The sequence below is a fragment of the Eptesicus fuscus genome, chromosome 3 (assembly GCF_027574615.1).
Source record: "Eptesicus fuscus isolate TK198812 chromosome 3, DD_ASM_mEF_20220401, whole genome shotgun sequence".
NCBI lineage: Eukaryota > Metazoa > Chordata > Mammalia > Chiroptera > Vespertilionidae > Eptesicus > Eptesicus fuscus.
The window spans coordinates 59,927,161-59,939,522 of record NC_072475.1 but is presented as its reverse complement, the minus strand read 5'-3'; the positions used below and the strand labels follow the sequence as shown (position 1 = coordinate 59,939,522).

Here is a 12,362-nt window from a genome sequence, read left to right as displayed (position 1 = left end):
TAAGCTCATTTGTGCCTGGCTGCTCCCCATTCCTCTTTCCCCAGTGTTGAGTGTCTAAGTCGTTACAGCATGAGGGCGTGATGATCATTTGCATATCGGCTCTTTATTATATAGGATATGAGGAAACAGAATGGTTTGAGTTTTTATTCTGCTTTGCTTCGTCATTATACATTCTTGGTCCCTATCCCAAATCTAATACAAATAAAAACATTTGGGAGTAGGCCCCTAACAAGTATATATTTATAAAAGTTCCCAAGTGACTCTACTGTCAGTCAACATGATGCAAAAGAGCCAGGAACTTGTGAGTTAAACAGACTGGTCTGGTCGCTGCTTTGTACTAAATTAGTGTAACTTCTTTGTGCCCCAGTTTCCTCAAATGTAAAATGAGATGGTCAAACTTGCCAACTTGACAGATAAGAGCATGAACCAAATACTAAGGTCACTTTCGACTCAAAATTTCTTTCTCAACTATAGGAATATAAGTTTGAACTAAAATAATTTCTAAAGCACAAACTCCTTTACTTATCTTAAACCTAATCAAGATAGAAACAGAACTTTCATTGTGTTAACTAAGGTGATACAAATGACAGCTAAACTGTCTTATCTGACAGAATAAACCAATGCTTTTTCTATCAAATTTTATCCCCACAAGAACAAGAGCATTTAGTCTTTTGCAGCTGTTTGAGATATTCAAAAAGATCAGCAAGAGTGTAAGTTAAGCCGAAACCGGTTTGGCTCAGTGGATAGAGCGTCAGCCTGCAGACTCAAGGGTCCCAGGTTCGATTCCAGTCAAGGGCATGTACCTTGGTTGCGGGCACATCCCCAGTAGGGGGTGTACAAGAGGCAGCTGATCGATGTTTCTCTCTCATCGATGTTTCTAACTCTCTATCCCTCTCTCTTCCTCTCTGTAAAAAGTCAATAAAATATATTTAAAAAGAAAGAAAGAAAGAGTGTAAGTTAAGAATCTGAGATAACTGTAAGAAATCAGATACACTCAAGAAGGCAATCCAATAGATAGGATGCCATTATCTCTTACTGGTAGCAAATTTCCCATATTTCCTAACACTCACGTGAGCAAAGACAAGCACATACTAAATCCAATGCCAGCAGGGTTCAATTTCCATATTTTAATATTGATTTAAATATCATGCTGAATGTCAAAAGTCTCATTCTAAAAAACTAAAAATTATCACCTACCCTCAGCATCTAGTACATAAAAGAGCACCTGTGTACCATATAACATTGTGTGTAATAGACAATCAAGTTTTTTCAATTTATAGTTTCAAATAGTTGTTGAGCATTTACTGTATGTCAGGTAGTATGCTGAATAATGTAACAGAATAGTGAGCAAAACCAAGTCCCTGTTCTCATTAAGTTTACATTCTAGTAGGGAAGACAAACTAATATATGCCACACAGTAATAAATGCAATTTTAAAAAATAAAGCAAGATGAGAGGTAGGGTTATTTATTGACTGGGAGGAGCCACAAGAGAGCCTTCTGAAATGATAAAAATGTTCTATTCTTAGCTTGATCTGAGTGGTAGTGTGTGTTCATTGAGTTTTAGATTTAGGCTTTATGCAATCTGCTATATATAAATTATACTAATTCTAAGTGTTTTTTAAGTTGGCTAAAAGACTGACCCCTGCACCCCAATGTTCATTGCAGTGTTTTATATACAGTAGCCCATTTACGGAAGCAACCCAATAATCCATCAATAAACAAGTGGGTAAAAAAGCTCTGGTACATCCTTTCTAATAAAGAGGGAATATGCTAATTAACCATCACACCCTCACAAATATGGCAGTACCCACAGCATATAAGAACGGAATATACTAACTGACTGTCACACCCTCAAAGATAGCGGCGCCCACAGCCACAAGATGGCAGCGCCCAGTCCCCTCAGCCCTGCTGGGGCAGCAGGTGAGCGCCATGGCTAGGCCCGCCCCCAGGCCCAGCCTGAGGCGCAGGCAAGCCTCGGATGGTGGCTGCCCAGCCGCCCAGGGCCAGCCCAAGGTGCAGGCAAGCCTCGGATGGCAGCTGCTTAGCTGCCCAGGGCCGCCCGAGGCTCAGGTAACCAGGGCTGGCCGAGGCTTGCGCTGCCAGCAGTGGCAGCAGCAGAGGTGTGATGGGGGCGTCGCCTTCCACTGATCGCTGGGTCACCTCCCGCCCTTGAGGGTACCCGGACTGTGAGAGGGGCAGGCTGGGCTGAGGGACGCCCCCACCTCTAGTGCATGAATTTTCATGCACCGGGACTCTAGTCCTATCTAATAATAGACAAATATGCAAATTGACTGCACCTTCGCTACGCCCAAGCCACGCCCGCCAACCAATCAGGACGAATATGCAAATTACCCCAACAAAGATGGCGGCTAACTTGCATATCAAGACAGCGTAGAAAGAAGCCAAGAGCTGCAGAAGGGAGCAAACCTGCGGAGAAGCAAGCAAGCCGGGGGGAGGAGAAGGGAGGAGCGGAAGCGGGGCTGGAGGAGAAGGAAGTTGAGCAGGCGGGGTCGGGGGAGAAGGAAGGAGGGCTGGCGGAGAAGGCGGGGCAGGGGAGAAGGGAAAACCAGGCGGGCTGGTGGAGAAGGCAGGCCGGGGGAGAAGGGAAAACCAGGCGGGCTGGTGGAGAAGGCAGGCCAGGAGAGAAGGGAGGAGCGGAGGCGGGGCCGGGGGAGAAGGGAAAAGCAGGCGGGCTGGCGGAGAAGGCAGGCCGGCGGAGAAGGGAAAACCAGGCAGGCTGGTGGAGAAGGCAGGCCGGGAGAGAAGGGAGGAGCGGAGGCGGGGCCGGGGGAGAAGGGAAAAGCAGATGGGCTGGCGGAGAAGGCGGGCCTGGGGAGAAGGGAAAAGCAGGCGGGCTGGCAGAGAAGGCGGGCGGGGGGACAAGGGAGGAGAGCAGGCAGGGTGGGGTAGAGTGCAGCAGGAAACCCTATTGCAGGATTTTTCCTGCAACGGAAACGCTAGTATATATATATGATGTAGTATTACTCGGCCATAAAATAAAGAAATCTTACCTTTTACAATATCATGAAAGAACCTACAGAGTATTATGTCAGTCAGAGAAAGACAAATACAATATGATTTCACTTAGAATATAAAGAACAAAATAAATGAACAAATAAAACTGAAATAGACTCATAGACTGGTGGTTGCCAAAGGGGAGAGGGCTTGGGGGACTGGGTGAAAGACGTGAAGAGATTAAGAGCTACAAAGTGGCAGTTACAAAACAGTCATGGGATGTAGAGTACAACATATATATAATAATAAAAGTGTAACATGCTAATTATAGTGAGCGTCCTTCCAGACAACCTTCCGGATCAAGCCAGGGCTGCGAGGGAAGCCTGGGTCCCGGTGCCAGAGAGAAGCAGTGCCGGCAGCCGGGGGAAGTAAGGCCTACTCTTGTACGAATTTTGTGCATCGGACCTCTAGTAGTCAATAATACTCTGATAACCATGAATGGTGCCAGATGGGTACTGGAAACATCAGGGTGAACACTTTGTAAAGTATATAATTGTCTAGTCATTATCTTGTACTGAAACCAATGCAAAATAATATTGAAAGTACAGTATAATTGAAAAAATTTAAAAAAGCAAAAATTTTAAAAAATAAAAGCCTACCCCCCCGCCCCCCACTGCCTGTGCTCAGTGGTTGAGCATCAACCTATGAACCAGGAGGTCAAGGTTCAATTCCCAGTCAGGGCACATGCCCAGTTACAGCTCGATCCCCAATGTGGGGTATATGCAGGAGACAGCTGGTCAATGATTCTCTCTCATCACTGATGTTTCTGTCTCTCGCCCTCTCCTTTCCTCTGTGAAATCAAGCTGTGGGGGAGGGGATGCAGGAGGTTGGCAGGCTGGCCCCGCCCCCAATAGGGGTGGGGGGGCCGAACGGGGGCGGGGCCAGCCAGGGATAGGGGCCGCAGGCAGTTGGTGGGCCAGCTCCGCCCCCAATCGACATAGCGGGGCCAATTGGGGGCTGAGGCGGCCGAGGGGAGGGGCCACAGGCGGTTGGCCAGCCAGCCCCGCCCCCTGGTCAAACTCCCAGTTGAGGGGACAACTTGCATATTAGCCTTTTATTATATAGGATACTTAACTTCACAATTGTAATACATTAACCTCTATTACCCTATAGTTCTAATCTTAAAGCCAATCATTTAATAAGCACCTATGGTATACACACAATTTAGGGTGAAAGAAAAACAAACTATTAGCCTCTACTGTCAATAAAAGATAAAAACAGAACGGTTCTAAAAAGAAGTTGTATAACTAGTCGTGCACAATAAATATAAGAAGGAATACATATGTCTTTTTAAAAATACCCAATAGCCCAGCCGGTGTGGCTCAGTTCCATGCACCGTCCCATGCACCAAGAGGTCACCAGTTTGATTCCCAGGAAAAGCACATGGCAGGATTTAGGGCTCAATTCCCTGTAGGGGACGTGTAGGAGGCAGCTGACTGATGTTTCTCTCTCTCTCATTGATATTTCTGTATCTTTCTCTCCCTCTCTCTAAAATCAATAAAACTTATTTAAAAAAAAAACACCACAACACCTATATTTAACTAGTTAGTGCTTCCTTTTCCCACTGAACCAAATTCCCAAAGTTTCTGTTTTAGAGAGAAATGCAAGAACTGTGAACTCAAACAATTCCATGATCCAAGAGAAAGTCCAGCATAGTGACCAAGAGCCCATCACCCCACCACACACCCCTCCTTGCAAGGAAGAAACACCCTGCAGGAAAGAATGAGAGGAAATAATCTGAGAGCGGGAAGAGCAGTTTCAGTGGAGTGGAGTGCTAAGGGTTACTGTAGCTAACTTAAACTACAGGATACAATCTTTGTGAGGAGGAAGAAATTAGTGGGCCAAACATTGAAAAGTTCTAATAGGACTTAGGATACTCTAGGCATAAAGAACATAAACAGGGTACAGTGGTTACAAACATCTACAACCAGAATAGGTAAACCCATAGGGGCAGCAAGCGGATTGGTAGTTGCCAGGGACTTGTGGGAGGAGGGAATGGGGAGTAACAGCTGATGTGTACAGAGTTTTTCTTTTGAGGTGATGAAAAGGTTTTGGAACTTTATAAAGGTGGTGGCTGCACATTGTGAATATAAACATGCCACTGGATTGTACAGCTTAAATTTGTTACCGCAATTTCATCTCAATTTTTTAAAAAGTGACAGGAAGAAAATCAGTGGGCAAGCCAGAGAAGAGAACACTGGGAAATAAACCAGAATAGACTGTAAGAAACCAGATTATTAAAACTTCTAAAAAGGGCAGAAAAATTTAATCAGATTCAAATAGATAACAGAGGATATTTTTAGACATCTCTTCTAGGTTTCTTAATTAAATCGGACATAAGTTAACTGTTTAATTAGGGAACCCAATTTGCATCACGTGGGGAAGGTGTAACTGTGAAGGAAATATAAAAGCTGGTGCAGGTATAAGCACAGCTACTCAGTAGAGTGGATATAGGTTGTGTCTTTTAAAGCATATAAATGGGTAATGTAAAAAAGCACAATGTTAAAATTGGAAAATAGCACAAATTCCCTCAATTTTCCTGGTCTCCATACATTTTACACCCTTCATAATGTCACTTTGTAGTCGTTCCCACCTCTTGAATCTGAACTGGACTGATAACATGCTTTGGCCAACAGAAAGCACTGAAAATGCCAGTTTGCCAGTTTTGAGCCTAGGCCGCAAGAATGTCTGCATGCTCGCATACCTCTCTTGGAAATATGCTCTGACACTGTGGAACAATCTCAAACCAGCCTGCTATATACCTAGAAGCACGTGGCCCAGTCACCCTGTTATCTGGCTGACACCCAGCCAACCACCAGACAGGAGAGTAAGACCACCCTAGATAAGCTAGTCTTAGACTATCTACTAACTAAGCCATGAGAAATATGAGCAAGCCCATAAACAATCACTTAAGCCTGGCCCAGATGGCTTTAGTACCAGGCTGATCTAAAGACACAAGAGCAGCAGCAAACAAATGAGGTTTGGAGTGGTTTGTTATATATATCAACAGCCAACATATACTAATGATAGTAGTGATACAGAAAAGGGCCATTAATCTGGCATGAAAACTAGGCATTAAATACTAATTTGTTCAGTGTGGTTTAGGTTTTATAAATATACAACCATAGCTAAAGAGAAAAAGAAAACCTAACTATTACATTACTTTGTGATTGGTGAGCCACCACCACCCTTTTTACTAAAAGTACTTAAAACCATTACAAACATAAATGCAATTTTTTATAACATGGCCTTTGGAAAACAACTATCACATGACAGCAAATGACTGTACATAGAGGGGAAGTATTTTTATGACAACTGAAATTGGAGTTATTAGGTTTTTTTCCTTTTAGGTAAGAAAGTTCTCCAGGGACTTCTAAATGTTCCAGGTGTTACTATGGAGACTTAATTTTCAGATGCACTTGACCATAAGAGCAACTTTTTAATATAAAACAATCAAACATTACTTCAAAAAGTCAAAAATTCTAAACAATACTAATTCAATATCTCCCACAAAAAGTACACTAGTTTTCTCAATTGGCAGGCATCTAACATATTTCAATAGACAACAGAAATCTCTTTTCTCTTCAATGAAAAACTAGCACTGCTTTAATGGTCAAGTCACTGACCTATCACTGCCAATATCAACAAGTTCTATCTATTGCTGAGAGGGTAATTTTGTATGCAAGGCAAGAACCAAGGCACTCATGACTGCAGACATAAATAGGAGTCACTTCTTTTAAAAAGGCAATGTAACCTTTACTAATTTTTAAAATCATTTCTGAGTTTCACATGATCTTTCTACTAAACCAGTTATCAAAAAGTAAAATCTGTTTTTAAAGCATTTAAAACAAGTGAAAATTCCTGTGTGGGTTTAACAGCATTAAATTTTAAACACATTTAACACATCCAGAGAAATTCTCAGAAGAAAACAATTTAGTTGATTATATTTAAACATTCTAAATGTTCTTCTCCTTTATAAATGAGGTCTGTGTGTGTTAGAGAAGTTCAATGTCCAGGACTATCTTACAAATGTACTTGTACAGTCATAAAAGCTACCAAAAAAGGATTTTTCATCCATTAACATTTTACTATATCAAAAAGGTACAGATTCTTAATAGAACTCTAAAACATTTCAAAGAATAGCATAATTTATTTGATAGAAAGAAGTAAAGAATGACTAAATTTATGGTTAACAAATATTCTAGAAAAATTGCATTCTATCTCTCTTTTAAGAGCACTAGTCTCATATATAAAAAGGTGAATATAGGCTTTCTCAGACCATGGCACAAAACCTAACTTCCTGCCTTCCAAGTACTTCCCTCGGTTAAATTACAGGTTACCCACTCGTTTTGATACTAAGCATACAATATTCATGAACCTCACCATGTTACATTAATTTCCTGCCCTAAAATAGCTAGTCTACAACTCCTACCCTCCTTTTCTTTTTCCTTCTCTCTCTCTCTCCCCCCGCCCCCACAAGTAAAAATCATATGCCATAATTCTAGTTCATCTTTTACCCCTCTCTTCTTTTTAAATATGTTTTAGCATACAATCCAAATATAAAGGGATTACAGAACCACCTCAAGAAATATAGTGTTTTCTAAAACCTCTAAGAAAAACCTTTCCTAAACAGCTACAACCATCAACTAATCTACCTCAGGAAATAAATCTCCTTGTTTATACAGCGTGAGACAAAGGAAGGTTTACAGTTGTTTGTATGGAAAATAATACAATCTCTATATATAAAAGCCTACTATGCTAAGTATCTGACTGAGCGGTCGACCGACTGGTCACTATGACGTGCACTGACCACCAGGGGGCAGACACTTCGACTGGTAGGTTAGCTTGCTGCTGGGGTCCAGCCGATCAGGACTGGGCGAGATAGGACCAGACACGCCCTGGAGCCCTCCCGCGGCCCCTCCCTGGCCACCGGCCCCTATTGGCCCCTATCGGCCCTGATCAGGACTGGGCGAGATGGCCCTGATGGCTGGTCAGGCGGAGGACCCCACTCATGCATGAATTTCATGCACCGGGCCTCTAGTAAATAATAAGACAAGAATAAACTCTGTGTTCTGTGTACTCACAACTGTAAATCTACTTAAGCCCCATCCTGTATATAGTGCAAATTCTCACTGCCCTCCCAGACACATAAAATCTACAGTATGACTATTTTAATCTATTTCCTTCTCAAAAACAGTAACACTCCTCTAATAAGGAAGACTTCTAGAAACATCAAGCTTAGAAAATCAAAACCCTGGAGACAGACAGAAAATAATTATTAACAGCTAACATGTATTAACTCTACCTACTCTGTGCCACGCTGTGTTTTTCATGCATTACATCATTAACCTCCACAATGGCCCTGTAAAGTAAGTACTATTATCATTAGAAGAAAGTCAAGTTCTGAAAGTAAGTCAATTATTCAGTTCAGGGTTACTAATTGTTGAAATTGGGATTCTAAAGCAATCTAACTATACAGAGCTCTGCATTCTTTAAGTGAAAAAGCAATCAAAACCATATACCGTATTTTCCGGCATATAAGATGACTAGGCGTATAGAAGATTTTCCTGGGTTAAAAAGTCGTCTTATATGCCGGAAAATACGGTATATTACAGACCAAGCTTTAAAGAAGCAACCCCCCAGATCTTCCTTACAATCTACAGTATTGATTAATATTAGTAATCTCATTCAGAGCATAAGTCTAACAATTTGGTGATATAGATTTCCCTGTTCACAGTTACTAAGGTGCAGCACATCTGACAGTTTCTTTTTCTTTTTTTTAATACATTTGTTTTTTTTTTTCAGAGAGAGAGAGAGAGAAGAGATAGAAATATCAATGATGAGAGAGAATCACTTATCGGTTACCTCCTGCACACCCACTACCGGGGATCAAGCCTGCAACCAGGGCATGTGCCCTCAAGAGGAACTGAACCATGACCTCCTGGTTCATGGGTCAATACTCAACCACTGAGCCACAACAACCGGGGCAGGTGCAGCACATTTGTAGGAACAGGTGGCATTACTGCTAGGACCAAACCACATTAATGAGTTGGGGAGATTGGAGGGGAGATACATACACACAAGGAAAGATGACATTTATTATTAAAAAGCTACTACATTATCATATTAAATAGTCCTAAGCTGTTATATTTTAGAACTCAGCTATTTCTATCTTTCAGAACAGTAAAGTACCTGATACTCATGACAACTGAAGTACAGCAGTTCCTCCAATAATATCATTTCATTATAACATTAATGAGATGCTATAGGAACTTAACTGCTGTTTATATCAATTGTCCTATGGTAAAACTGCTTTCCTTATACAGAATTTTGCTTAAAATTATAGAATCTATCAACATTGAGAACTCACTGTATCATAAAATGGTATCAAAAATCATATTCAGCATTATCTAAAATACAGATTTTAGAACAATTCCTACAAAAGTTTGAAATCATTTTTCTAGAAACCTCAGGATGATAGTATTTCCCCATCTCTCAGTTCAATCTCTTATTCTCTCTTCTTCCTTAGAAGATAAACATTATCAAATCCCTGTTTTCTGTCAACTTCTAACTTTCACACCCCAACTTAATAGTCAAGCTTCTCAAAGAGTACCCAATACTCATTATCTTCCACTTCCTTACCTCTATCCTCTTTGCTATAGCTTCTGTATCCAGCTTTCCAGTTATGTTATTTTTGCTAAAGTCATCAATGTCTCCTTATTCCTAAATCTAATAAACAGTTTTCAGGTCTTATTTGACCTTTTAGGCAGGGGTTTAACACTTCAGGTCCCTTTTTCCCCTACCCTCCTCATCTTTTAATTCTGCTCAGTTGTCTTCCACATTGCCACTCTTCTGTTCCCCTCTACCTTACTACTTTTTGCTGGTCTCATTTTCCTCTGCCTGTCCCTAAAATGTTGGATGGTCCCTGGCCGCCTTCTCTTCTGTTAAGAATCCTCAAAAGATGATCTTAACATCCATTCAACCATGCTATATACTACAACTCTAACTCTCTTGCCCACACAACTCCCCTGGCAACTTTCCAAAGCCTCCCACACATCTCCAGGCTGCTCAAACTCAACATGGCCACAACTGAACTGATCTTAGAAAGCCAAAGAATAGAGCGTTGGGAAGAGTACATGTACAGGGAGTTTTATTTTGTTAGCAGTGGGGGATGTTCCCTATTATCCCCTGGGTGAATGATTTTATTATCCTAACATCATTATCCACCCAGTCTTTCAAGACAAATAGCTGGGGGTCATGCCTGACTCCTTCCTTTTCTTGATCCAAACAGCCTAATAAATCATCAAATACTAAAGTAAGGTTATAAAACATTAATATTTTCAAATCCCTTCCCTTCTTTTTACTCCCTCATCATTCCTCAACATTAGCTTGTTTAGGCTTTCCCATAATATTTATAATTGCTTATGGCTATAATACTTATCATATAACATGTATATTTCTTCATTAACCTGCAAACTTAGTGACAGGAAACCGTGTCTTGTTCTTTTTATCCAATGCACCTAGGAACACATAAAGAGTAATAAACATAAATCTGGTGAATGAGTGATTCCAAGAAGCTAAGTAACACCTCAAAAGATGTACAATTTATTAACAGTAGAGTAGGAATTTATGTGTAGTTCATCTTGCCAGCATTTTTCAATAATTAAGTACCGTTACAATACAGCAATAATAACATATCAGCAGTACTCTGCATATTCAGTGACAAAATATTCTTTTCTTATGTTTCTACGTGTATTTTAAATTTTCTATAATGATCACATATCACTTTCATAATCAATGAGAAAACAGTGTTTTTAGAGCAAACATGAATGAAAAATCTTTTGTTTTTAGGACAATATGTTGTGAAACTGGAGGCTGGAGTGGAGTGTAGCCATTAGGAATCTAAGAGAAAATACCAAAAGAGAGGCACTGCTTTAACTGAAGTTAAGCTCACCCAGTAACTGTAAATAGGTGTACGGTTTCATCTTAGCCAGTCAATGACTTATATGAAAATAGATCTTTCAACAAAAGATGCTGGCTACTAATGGGGGGCAGGGAATATATGAAAATTTATCTCAAATTCATTTTTCAGATTTAAATTCAGTCATAAAAACACAAGAGGAGAATTTAAGTGAATATCTGTATTAACCATTTCAAAGTGTTATCTGAATCTCTGGACCCTTTTAGGGGGCCCATGAGGCCAAAATTATCTATATATATAAAAGCCTAAGCAACCATCGCAACAGAACGGGCAACCGAACAGGCTGCGTGGGGAGACCAGTCCGGCAGGGGTGTTAGTGAGAGGCGACCAAATGACTGAGCAGCAGGCTGTGTGGGGTGACCAGGCTGGCAGGGGGGTTAGTAAGGGGCAACCAAACGACCGAGCAGCAGGCTGCATGGGGCAACCAGGCCGGTGGGGGGGGGGGGACAGTTGAAGGTGACCAGGCTGCCGGGGGGGGGGGTAGGCAGTGAGGGGCAACTAGGCTGGTGGAGGGGGGCAGTGAGGGGTGACCAGGCTGGCGGGGGGGCGGGGTCAGTTGGGGGCAACCAGGTCGGTGTGGGGGGCAGTTGGGGGCGACTAGGCCAGTGGGGCAGGGGAACAGTTGCGGGCGACCAGTCTGGCAGGGGGGCAGTAAGGGGAGACCAGGCCGGCGGGGGGGCAGTTGGGGGCGATCAGGCCGGTAGGCAGGTGAGCAGTTAGGAGCCAGTGAGTGGTCCCGGATTGTGAGAGGGTGCAGGCTGGCTGAGAGGAAACCCTCCCCCACCCCCCGTGCACAAATTTCGTGCACTGGGCCTCTAGTTTTCATAATAATAACATGACATTTTCTATTTCATACAATAGAGTTTTCCAGAGGCAACATGTCCTCTGATAAATACTGCAAGAGTTTAAATGCAGAGGCAGATATGAGAATCCAGCTATCTTCAATTAAGCCAGAGATCTGCAAAACTGTAAAAATTCTCAATAATCTTTTCATTAGGGAAACTATAATGATTTTTTTCATTAAAAATGCTTGTTGTAACATATAAAGGACTTATTGTTTCTTAATAAGTTAATAAATATTTATACATTTCTCAGTTTTCATTTCTAATGTGGCAAATATCTACAGATGTAACCCACATGAAAAAGAGCTCTTTGGGATTCTCAATAGTTTTTTAAGAGTATAAAGGGATCCTGAGACCAAAAATTCAAGGACCGCCAATTTATAGAGTTTGAGGAAAGGGCAAGATTCTGTATGCATGACCCCAAAGCAAGATCAACCAACAGATATGTTGACATAAATATTTTAAACTTCTATACATACAAAAATAAACATAAGCAAAATTACAAGAAAAGTTGACAAGTTGG

The 12,362-nt window shown here is 41.5% G+C and overlaps 1 protein-coding gene across 6 annotated transcripts in view; it reads right to left on the bottom strand.

Annotated features, from left to right (window-relative positions):
- The window catches only part of GSK3B (glycogen synthase kinase 3 beta), a 181,349-nt gene that overhangs the window by 146,009 nt on the left and 22,978 nt on the right, over nt 1-12,362 (bottom strand). For 4 of the 6 annotated variants that reach the window (XR_008555580.1, XM_028153352.2, XM_028153347.2 and 1 more), the window contains exon 2: nt 10,486-10,536. The exons of the other annotated variants lie outside the window; for them this stretch is intronic. Coding sequence is in view for 3 of the 4 variants with exons in the window: in XM_028153352.2 (XP_028009153.1) it covers nt 10,486-10,536 (51 nt within the window). In the remaining variant the exon portion in view is untranslated. The remainder of the gene's footprint in view (nt 1-10,485; nt 10,537-12,362) is intronic. 6 annotated transcript variants of the gene reach the window in all.